The sequence below is a fragment of the Oryctolagus cuniculus genome, chromosome X (assembly GCF_051225735.1).
Source record: "Oryctolagus cuniculus isolate XC-2025 breed Fujian yellow rabbit chromosome X, ASM5122573v1, whole genome shotgun sequence".
Lineage (NCBI taxonomy): Eukaryota > Metazoa > Chordata > Mammalia > Lagomorpha > Leporidae > Oryctolagus > Oryctolagus cuniculus.
Window position 1 is genome coordinate 109,289,274 of NC_142888.1, and position 12,037 is coordinate 109,301,310.

At 39.6% G+C, this 12,037-nt stretch overlaps 1 protein-coding gene across 1 annotated transcript in view; it reads right to left on the minus strand.

The window, feature by feature from the left end:
* FRMD7 (FERM domain containing 7) overlaps nt 1-5,558 on the minus strand; it is a 60,082-nt gene extending 54,524 nt beyond the window's left edge. The window contains exon 1 of the mRNA XM_017349954.4: nt 5,487-5,558. Within this exon, the coding sequence (XP_017205443.2) occupies nt 5,487-5,543 (57 nt within the window). The 5' untranslated portion in view covers nt 5,544-5,558. The remainder of the gene's footprint in view (nt 1-5,486) is intronic.
* Nucleotides 5,559-12,037: the final 6,479 nt, after the last annotated feature.

Below are 12,037 nucleotides of genomic sequence, written 5' to 3' on the forward strand. Positions count from 1 at the left end.
ATTCAGAGCCCTATCAGCTGGAATATTGAGGCTTAGGCAAACCAGGGAGCTGCAAAAGGTTTGCAGGGAAATGGAATTGAATTCATTCATATAAAAATTTTGAAATCTGTGCATAGATTTCTCATAACACACACTTATTGCAGACCTTGCATATGCATGGATTTCAACATTCCTTACCCCCAAAATAAACTTATCTTTTAATTCTACTTTCCGTGAACTTGTTGAAATATGCTAGCATGTATGATAATGTAGTTTGTCCATTTAAAATTAGACTCATTAAATTTGATACTTTCATCAAGATTCTATTGGGGCCGGTGCTGTAGCATAGTGGGTTAAAGCCCCGGTCTGCAGCGCCACATCCTAAATGGGTGCCCGTTCAAATCCTGGCTGCTCCACTTCTGATCCAGCTCTCTGCTATGGCCTGGGAAGGAATTTGGCCCAAGTCCTTGAGCCCCTGCACTTGCATGGGATGAAGCTCCTGGCTTCTGGCTGCAGATCGACACAGCTCCAGCTGATGCAGCCATCTGGGGAGTGAACCAGCAGATGGAAGACCTCTCTCTCTCTCTGCCTCTGCCTTGGCCTCTCTGTAACTCTGCCTTTCAAATAAATAAATAAATAACTCTTTTTAAAAAAGATTATACCTGGCATCTTCAGCAATTTAAGACACATATTTCATTAAATATTGGCTGAGTGAATGAATGCCTGAATTAATGAATAAGTAAATAGATGCTGATGTCCCACATTGAGCTGTTTAAACTCTTTAGTGATTCTGCAACACTTTTCGGATAACAACCACATTCTTTCATACATAGAATATAAGGGTACTTCAAAACGTGTGTGGGAAAATGGAATTGAAATGTGTTAATTTTGCTGTGAAAGATTTTTAATTTCGTGCACATTTTATTATAATATGCACTTTCCATGCACTTGTCGGACACTACTTGTGCATTGCCTGAATGATCTACCAAGGAGCTAACAGAGTACGAGACTGGCCCAATATTATATGGCCAAAATGGCACCGATTTTGTAACTCCCAATTCAGACACACTCGATGACACCAGAGCAACTTGATCTCATTGGATCCGGCTTTATCATATGAAAGTGGGGAGTGGAGGAGGTTGTCTAGTGTCCTGTTGACCAAACTACAAAAGATCTCTCAGCATTAGAGACTGAAAAACGAATTCCTGGACAAACATCCCAAGGCTAAATGCAAATGTAAAAGTTGAAATTTCAACCACTTGTTTCCACTTCAGGCTCCAGAAGCTATCAGTCAACAGGGATTTGGAAATTCAGAAACAGCTTCTTCAAAGACAGAAATGCAGCAGGCAGGGGGATACCACATGAACTGTGCCAGTTACGGTAATGAGACTACTATTTTGGAAACAACTCAGACTTAAAAGTTGATTGTCATCCGAAGATACTGATTACTATTATTGGTGTGTGTGTGTGTGTGTGTGTGTTGGGGGCATTCATAGTCGATCTACAAACCTGACTTTCTTTTCTCTAAGACCTCAGGAAGTATTGGTTTTGGGTTTATCTTCTCCTTTTCTGTCAAGAAAATTTTGGTCCCATGTGATGAAGCAAAACTAAATTTACACCAGACCTGCAATTAATTTTTAAAACATTACCTTACTGCATTTTTTCTTCCTGCTCACCCACCCCCATCATCATTCTAGAGGACCCTCCTTGATTGTGTAAAGATATGCTGTCAATGATAAAAACAGCACTCAGAATGATATTGGTATTTGACAATGATTAGTTTTATGAAATAAATGTAAGGGCTTAAAGAAAGATGAAGTTTTCCCCAAATTCATTTTCTTCATTGAGTTATACTTTACTAGGCACATTCCAGCAAATTCTGAGGACCCCTACGTATCTGGCACCCCCTAAATACTCTCAGAAATTCATAAAGGAAAAAGATTGACTAATTTTATTAGAGCATTCGTCAATAAAGTCAACACACAGTGCCTCAGAGCACAAATATGCAAAGAAACTTTAAAAAATGCCTCTGTGGCCAATCATTCTTCCCAGTTAATCTAACTGAAGGTATTAACAAGTTAAAGACAGAATAGGACAGTCACAGTGGGGTTCCATAAAGGAAGAAGTGAGAGAAAAAGGAATCACTAGAGCCAAGGTTGGTAGTGCTCAGCCAGCACTACCCAGGACAGAGTGTGCTCACCATCCTTACCTACCCATACGGTAGGGTCTATTGTGCTCAGGACAGGGTCTAGAACATGCTAGGTCTTCAATAATAATGATTTGTCAACAAATGACTAAATGAACGAGTGACTAAAAGTTCTCAATGACGGGCCATTGGTGGAGATGCATGTGTAATTAAGCCATCAAAATTTGGCTTCCAATGTAACTGATGAGAGGACCTCTGTGTCCCTATCCCACTACAAATGATGACAGTAGCATTTCCTTTCATCACTTTTAACTTCAGTTCTTGGGGAGTGCTGACAAATCATACTTGTGAATCGGTAGGCCTGAGCTAGATCTTGGATTCTGGCAAATTCACTAAGATAATGGCCCTGGGGGATGGAATATGGGTTCTGGGTGTCAATTAACCTCCCTCAGATGACATTATTCTCTCTAATCATGTGTCCTTTTTATATTTCTACCATTGCACTTTCTGTAAAATCAACACCAATTCCCAAAAGTCTGCTATTTTTCATTATGCAACCAATTGTTTTCTTGAATCTCATCTCGAAGGACAATTCTCCCTCGGGATGACCCGTGCCTCTTGAGACTTTGGCTAAGTGGCTATCAAGGGCCCTTCCAAGTGGCTTTCCTCAGTGACTAATGAGTTTTCTTCATTATTGTCCTATGCATTTCTTCATCTTGAATAAAATGTTACTACTAATAAAAGAGGACACATTTTAGATTATGTTTAAAGCATTTAAATCAGTGGAAACATTCACACCATGATCTCCCAGACCTTTACAAATCACTTTCTTGAATGGCTCCTCATCCATGCAAGCAAAGAAGGGGATATTAACTGGTTCACAACAATCATCAACAGCTCACAGTATGCAAAATTCTATGCCCATTTAGGACAACATAAAATGAAATATAGGAGCAATCTTTCAGTAATAGAAGGCTGCTGACAGATGAATCTTCTGGATTCAAGTGTATATGTAGGATTGGGGAAGAGTTCTGTATAGGAAGTCCCAGTTCCACACTCACAAATTGTGTAATCCTGTGAAAGTCATTTAAGTTCCCTGAGCCTCCATTTCTTTAAAAAAAAAATGTATCTGAGAGAGAAAGCACTCCCATCTGTTTTTTCACTGCTCATGGGGCCAGTCCGAAGCCAGGAGCCTGGAACTCAGTCTGGGTCTCCCATGTGAGTGGCAGAGACCCAAGTACTTGAGCCATCCATCACCTGCTGCTTCCCAGGGTGCATATTAGCAGGAAGCTGGAATCAGGAGCCAAGCTGGGACTTGAACCCATGCACTCCACTCCATGATGTGTAGAGTAGGCATCCCAAGCAGCACTTTACCATTGTGCCAAATACTCACCTCCACATCTCTTACTTTACAAGATGAGAAAAGAATCTTTTTCCCTACTTTCACTCACAGGGTAGAATGGAGGAACAAATGAACTAATGGATGTGAAATTGCTTTGTAAATGTTAAAAAAATATCAAGCTATCCACAGGCAACTCGCTACTGCTATCATTAACATCGTTGGCACCACCACCACCACCATCAGCTTCATCAGTCAACTACCTTTTTTAATAAGTTTTATTTAAGGAATGCAAACTTCATGCATTTTATATATACAAATTTAGGAACATAATGATTCTTCCCACCCTGTTAGGGAGAGAACACATGGTTGGATGACTGGATGGTTGGATGACTGACTTAAGGTGCTGCACCCTCAGGACAAAGCTGCTCATGGGACTGTAGCCAACGCTATTGCCACTCTCGGTAACAGCACGATTACTACTTACAGAGTAGCCTTCCACAGAACAGAGATCAGACACTTTGACACCCGAATTGCTGGGTATCAAATCTCTCTCATTATCTTTCCAAGGAACACATGTGTTGCAGCTGGAAACAGACAATCTGACTTGAAGCCAAAGCATGCTGGCTTCGAGTTGCTGGAATTGGTTCTTCAGAAGGTGAATTTTGTGAAGCTATGATACTGTGCTTCTGCTCCCCCCATTTTAATTGGATCTGAATTGGAACTGCATATTCAGAAAACTCTTCTGTCACTTTTTGTCAAAGATTTTTCTTTGAGTTGCCTGAAATATCTATTAAAAACTTAGCCTAAAGCAGTGTCTTTTGAATACCCAGCTCCCTAATTCAGGTACTGGAGCACCGCGAGCATATACCGCCAGCTCGCAAATGGATAAACTACTCAAAAGACATTTTCCACCCCTTAAATATAGTTCCAAGAAAGAATAGGAAATGCCTTATACCTCTAATGGAAGCTATTTGCTACAAAAACAAATCTTTCAGGTCCGTGGACTCAGAAATGCCTTTTGCACACACACACACACACACACACAAAATGAAAGGAAGAGACAGCAAAACAGCAGCTGAAGCCATGAAGTCATAACCCCCAAAGCACATGATTCAAAGAAAAATGAAATACTCATTTGAAAACTGGGCTACCCACACACCCAGCATCATGGTTGAGCTACAAAAGTTGTCTATTTTTGTATAAAAGAAAATAACCAGCATTTTGCACGAATTTTGAGAAAATGAACTCTGTGTTCCTTTTTAGTAGCTAATGTAAATATCAGAGCAAATAGCATTTGGGGGTTCCAACAAAAATGTAGAACATTTCAAAATGTTCACATATAAATCCTGACATCAAAATATACATATCTTAAGATGCTGGAACACGAACACCAAATGATGTGCTTAATGCATTTGTTCTTTCTTGAAGAGTTGAGGTATAATTGCATGCAATCATCTTGTAGCTAGGAATTATATTAAGAACCTTGAACTAGAAGTACTAAATCAAACTAAATTGTCTTTTATCCTATTTTTCTTTCCTACTTGTCATTACTTCCTGAAGTTCTCATTACAACTGCTTAATTCTACCCCTTGCAACACAGAGGTTTCCTTCAGAAAAGACAGAGCATTTTCCCCCTGTTCTTTCCCCCAGAACCACACTTTTCTCCCCACAAATGCTCACGAGGCAAAACTCAGGGAATTATCCCAAAGAACAATGATATCTTCTTGAGCAAGAGAACGGTTATTGTTGTTTTGCTATTCTACCAATATTTAGCCTATCTTTTAAATTTGCTATTCTTGTCCCTTGAGAAAAGAGAACCTGTTCTAGAAGGAAGGTTAATAGGAAAACATGAGCCGTGCTGTGATATTAAATACAGATTTCTTTTCAAACGCTAAAAACCACAGTCCTCCTCTGTTCGTTCCTAAAGAAGCTACAACATTGCTGGCTAATGGGCTGTCCACAAAATGACCATTATGGAATGAATAATAAAAGAATAATAGCAATGTGATTTCCACTTACATCAACCACAAAAATCTTCTGGGAATCATCCAAAAACTGCACTTTTAAATGGAGCATCCTCGGAGAGGCTGTTGGGCTGCGAGCAGGAACGGAGTGCTGTGGGTGCTGTGACAGAAAGGGGGCTTTCTCCAGGAATTTCACTCTCTGCTGGATGCGGTGCACTGGAGTCCCCCCACCCCCAACCAAGCCCAAGCATCCCCACACTCGGCAGGACCCACTTCTGTTTGCTTAAAGCGATGCACACCAAGGATTGCCGAGTGCTGACAATCAATAGGATCTGGGCAGTCTCCTCTTTGGTCAATGTCAAAGCCAACTGGACTTTGTCTACTCCTCTTAAATTCAGTTCCTTTTTTTCCAAGGAAAATGAAAAGAAAGGAAGTATTTGCAACCCTGAGGATTGTCTTTATTTCACAACAGAGCAATTTCACAATCCTGGAGGAAGCTTTGATTAACTAAGAATAGCCATTCTTCAAAATAAAAAGATTCGAGTTAGCCTCGTATTTCTAGAGACCTCCTGGCCAAGCTAAGAAGCTTTATATCTGTATCTGTATATGTCTCTGTGTGTCTCATTTGAATTTACATAATTTAGAAATAAGAACTATATGAAAAGGAATATAAGGAAAGAATCACTTCTACTCCTGCTTCCCGCACTTTGGGTCCCCATGACACCTCTATCTGTAATCGATTTTATTAATTTTTTGTTGTACTCATTTAGCTTTTGGACATTCCTTATGCAGATACTATATAAGCAAATATGAATGTATTGATCCTATGTACATAGGATGACACTGTTTCATGCCTTCCTTTTCTTACTTCCTATGTCCTGGAGATCTCCCTTTCACTGTGGTTCCTCATCCTTTCTTACAGCTGCATCATGGTGCACTGCATAGATAAATCACAGTTTACTCAACCAGGCTGAAATGAATATCTTCGTACATATATTGTTTCACATGTGTAGATTTAGGAGGAACGATTTCAGAGTGGAGTTGCAAGTTAAAGGTAATGCCTTGGTAATTTTGCTAGTTATTTCTAGATTACCCTCCCTAACAGTTGTTTTGGGTTGGATTCTGTTACATAAAATCCATATGTTGAAATTCTATCCCCTTACTCAAAATCTTCCCACCATATCCACCCTCCCACCCACATTCCCACCCCTCCACCTCCTCCCTCTCCACTTCCCAGTCCCATTCTCCATTAAGATTCATTTTCAATTAAATTTGTACACAGAAGACCAACTTTAAACTAAGTAAAGATTTCAACAATTTGCACACACACACCCACCCACAAACTGTTTGAGAATTTGTTTTACAGTTAACTCTCAATACAACTCATTGAGGACAGAGGTCCTGCATAGGAAGTTAGTGCAGTGACTCTTGTTAGTAATTTAACAATTAACACTCTTATGTATGACGTCAGTGACCACCTGAAGCTCTTGACATGAGCTGCCTAGGCTATGAAAGCCTTTTGAATCCACAAACTCCGTCAGTATTTAGACAAGGCTATAAGACAAGTAGAAGTTCTCTCCTCCCTTCAGAGGAAAGTACATCCTTCTTTGATGGCCACTTCTTTCCACTGGGGTCTCACTCACAGAGATCCTTCATGTAGGATGTTTTTTGCCACAGTGTCTTGGCTTTCCATGCCTGAAATTCTCTCACGGGCTTTTCGGCCAGATTAGAATGACTTAAGGGCTGATTCTGAGGTCAGAGTACTATTTAGAGAGATTGTCATTCTATGAGTCTGCTTCCCATGTTGGAACATTCTCTCCTTTTTAATTCTATTATTATTACAAGACACTTGGTCCTATTTATATCATAACTTTAACACTTAATCCTGTCTATATGTTCACTTTAACACTTAATATGATCCCTTTAACACATAGGATGGCATTTTTACCACCCAGCTTAATGGGATTTGGGGTCTTATGGCAAGTTTTTAAACTGTACCCTTAGAAGTAAGTCTGTAAGAATGTATGCAGAACTATACAGCTTTTCAGTTACAAACTTCCTCCTCCCTCTTATTCCCACTCTTATTTTTTAAATGAGATCCATCCTCAATTGACTTTATACACATATGATTAACTCTGTGTCAAGTAAAGAGTTCAACAAATAGTAAGAAGAGAAAAAAAATACTGTTTGGCAAGGGTCAAGACAAGGGCTGCTCAAGCCATTGCTTCTCAAAGTGTCAACTTCATTTCTACAGATTTCCTTTTAGGTGCTCTACTAGTTATCACAGATCAGGGAGAACTTATGGTATTTGTACCTTTGGGACTGTTTTAATTAAGTATGATGTATTCCAGATTCATCCATTTTGGTGCGAATGACTGGATTTCATTTTTTTTACTGCTGTGTAGTATTCCATAGCATATATATCCCATAATTTCTCTATCCAGTCTTCGGTTGATGGGCATTTAGGTTGATTCCATGTCTTAGCTACTCTGAATTGGGCTGCAATAAACATGGGGGCGCAGATAATGCTTTTATTTACTGATTTCATTTCACTTGGATAAATTCCCAGGAGTGGGATGGCTGGATCATATGGTAGGTCTATATTCAGATTTCTGAGGTATCTCCATACTGTCTTCCATAGTGGCTTTACCAGTTTGCATTCCCACCAACAGTGGATTAGTGTGCCTTTTTCCCCACATCCTTGCCAGCATCTGTTGTTAGTTGATTTCTGTATGTAAGCCATTCTAGCCAGGGTAAGGTGAACCTCATTGTGGATTTGATTTGCATGTCCCTGATGGCTAGTGATCCTGAACATTTTTTCATGTGTCTGTTGCCTGTTTGGATTTTCTCTTTTGAAAAATGTCTGTTTTGGTCCTTGGCCCATCTCTTAAGTGGGTTGTTTCAGAATGGGTGCTGTGGCACATTGGTTACTATGCTGCTTGGCATATCTGTATCCCATAAGAGAGTAGATGAGTTAGAGCCCCTGCTCCACTTTAGCTCAAGTACTCGTGTCTCTCATAAAGTTCTGGTTCCTGGCTTTGGCCTGGCTCAGGCTTGGCTGTTGTGGGTATTTGAGGAGTGAACAAATAGATAGAAGATATTTCTCTCTCTCTCTCTCTCTCTCGCTCGCTCACTCCTCTGTCTCTCAAATAAATAAAATAAATTAAAAAATTTTATGAGCCTTCCTATTCATGGGCTATGGTACACATTTACACATTTCAGTTTCTTCAGGTCTACTTTTATGACCTCTCTGGAGTGCTGTCGTATTTAACAAAGAATGTGTACATAGACAACAGTAAACAATATAGTATACTAAACTTTCATGAATTCATCATCATTCAAAATTGGTATATTGAAGCTCTAATACCTAATACTTCAGAATACGACTATATTCAGCCATACGACTTTTAAAGAGGTCACTAAGTTAAAAAAGGCCATTTGAGTGGGCCTTACTCGAAGCTTACTAGTGCTCTTTTAAGCAAAGAATATTAAGATTGAGAAAGACTATGGGAATGTGTGCACAGAGGAAAGACCATTGAGGACACAGCAAGAAGGCAGCCATCTGGAAGCCAAGGAGAGAGACTTCCTGAGAAATCAAACCTACTAACACCTTGGTCTTGGATTTCTGGCCTCCTGAACTGTGAGAAATACATTTTTATTGTTTAAGCCACTCAGTCTGTGGTATCTTGTTATGGCAGCCCTAGCAAACTAATACAAATAATGTTCTTATATTACCCCAAAGCCATTATGACATCGAACAAAATCCATACTCTCTCATTATCGGATCTCCAATGGTCTCAAATACTTTTTGTTTTACAGTTAATTGGTTTAAAGCAGGACCCATCTATTTATTCTTCAGTAATATCCCTCCATCCTTTTCATGCTTTGGATTCATTGAAGAAACTGAGCTAGTCATCTTGCAGAATGGCCAGTGTTCTGGATTTGTGTGCTTGCTTCCATGTGAAATCATTTAACTTGTTCTACTCTCCACACTTCTGATAAATGTCTGATGAGATTCACATTAAATTCTTTTGTTAAAGATATTTTGCAGTTGATGCTGTGTACTTCATATTACATTAGGAGGCAAATGTCTGGTTGTTTTATTTTTATGATGCTAGGATTGTTTAATGGGTTTGAGTGATAAACATCAAACTAATTGAAAGTATTCTTAATATAGGCTTTGTGCATTTCTTAAATATTCATCCCTACATATATGATATTTTGATTGCGTTTTTCTTATTTACTTATTTGAAGTCAGAGCTATAGAGAGGGTGAGACTGAAAGAAAGAGTTCTTCCACCCACTGATTCACTCCCAAGTTGCCCACAATGTCCCTGGCTGAGCTAATCTGAAGCCAGAAGCCAGGAGCTTCATCCAGACCTCCCACACAGGTGCAGGGGCCCAAACACTTGTGCCATCTTCCACTGTTTTTTCCAGGCGCATTAGTAGGGAGCAGGAGCAGAAGCGAAGCAGCCAGAACATGAACAGGCATCCCTTTGGGATGCCAGTGTCACAGGTGGTGGCTTTGCCTGCTATGCCACAACTTTAGCTCCTTGGTTGCCTTTTTAAAATGGAGATCTTCTTTTACATAACATATTCTAGTTAGTAGTTGTTTGCATATGTATTGAAAAAGTATTTTTATATATTAATTTCACATCTTACTAACTTAATGAATTTTCCCAGATGTTTATTCTTCAGTTCATTTTTGAGTTTTCAGGTATGTGACAATTTTATTCTTTGTGAAAGGAAATGGTTTTCGCTCCTTTTCCAACTTTTGTAACACTAATCAGGTTGCTTAGATCTGCTCATGACATGTTAAGTAATAATGGCATTAGTAGGTATCATTTTATTTTCTCCTGTATTTAGTAGGAAAGCTTCCAATACTTCCTTATTAAGTAAAAAAGGGCTTTGGAAGGAGACTTTTAAAAAAAAGATTTATTTTTATATATTTGAAAGAGTTACAGAAAGGGAGAGAGAGAGAGAGATCTTCCATTCACTGGTTCTCTCTTTAAAAGGCTGCAATGGCCAGGGCTAGGCCAGGGCTGGGTCAGACCAAATCCAGGAACCTAGAGCTTCATCCAGGTCTCCCACATGGCTGCAGGGTCCCAAGGCCATCCTCCACTGATTTCCCAGGTGTACCAGCAGGGAGCAGTATCCGAGGTGGAACACCTGGGACTCGAACCAACACTCATGTGGAATGCCAGTGCTACAGGTGGTGGCTTAACCTGCTACGCCACAATGCCGAACCAGAAGACATTTTAAATAACACATTTGAACCGGATTAAGAAAGAAGCCCCCAAACACCACCCTTTGTCTATATTGAATCAACTTATTCTATGTCAGTAAATAAATAGGTCGGTAAATTAAACCGATGAAATGCTGTCCTCTGATGGACAGCGGTGCATACCTTTGTTATTGTTTCGACAGCTCACAGTACACAGTCTCACAACAACTGCAACTGGAGACGCAGCTGCAAGACTGGCAGGAAAAACAGTAGCTCTGCTGACCGAAGAGTCTATTTTGAATTTTACCAACGATGTGACCTGGAGTGGTTCACTTTAGCAACCTGTGTTGCAGTACCTGCCCTATTTGAGGGAACTTCAAAAACTTCACGGAAAACAGAATTAAAAGGTTTATTTTGGCACGAAAATTTTTGAAACCTGCACATACGAGAGGCTTCAGAAAAGTTTATGGGATATATATATCATGAAAAAGCTATCACACCAAAATAAACTTAACCTTTATTTTGGTTATTTTTAAAAAATATTTTTATTTCTGAAACTGCTGGTGAGTACACTGGTATTCATTTTATTATTATTCTTTACATGGTATAGGTAATCATCCATCACTTAACAATGAGCTATATTCTGAGAAATTTTCCGTTTTGCGATTTTATCACTATGTGAACAGCATTTGAGTGTATTTACACAAACTTAAATGGCATAGGTCAATCACTCAAGGTGACTTCTTGATTTCATCAAGATACATCATAAACACAAGATGTATGAGGGGCCGGCACTGAGGCTTAGAGGTAAAGCCGCACCTGCAGTGCCGGTATCCCATATGGGCACCAGTTTGAGTCCCGGCTGTTCCTCTTCCTATCCAGCTCTCTGCTATGGCCTGGGAAAGCAGTGGAAGATGGCCCAAGTCCTTGGGCCCCTGCACCCACATGGGAGACCCAGAAGAAGCTCCTGGCTCCTGGCTTTGGATCGGTACAGCTCCAGCCATTGTGGCTACTTGGGGAGTGAACCAGCGGATGGAAGATCTCTCTGTTTTTACCTCTCTCTGTAACTCTGTCTTTCAAATAAATAAAATAAATCTTTAAAAAAAAGTTTGCTGAATAGGCAAAGGTCAAGAAATTAAAGATGTACAAATCATTTTTTTGCTTTATTTTAAAATGGCAAATTAAAAATGGATTACCTTTTATTCATCTTTTTCCATCTAGACTTTATTCCTTCAGATTTTACTGGCAACATTTTACTAATAGACTGCGAATCAAAACAGGAAATGGACGAAAAGGAAATTTTCATATTCTACTTCAGAGTAAAAACCCAAAGTTGAGCTCACCCTCGGAAACATGAGCCTGGCCCGTCTGTCCTCAGTCTCT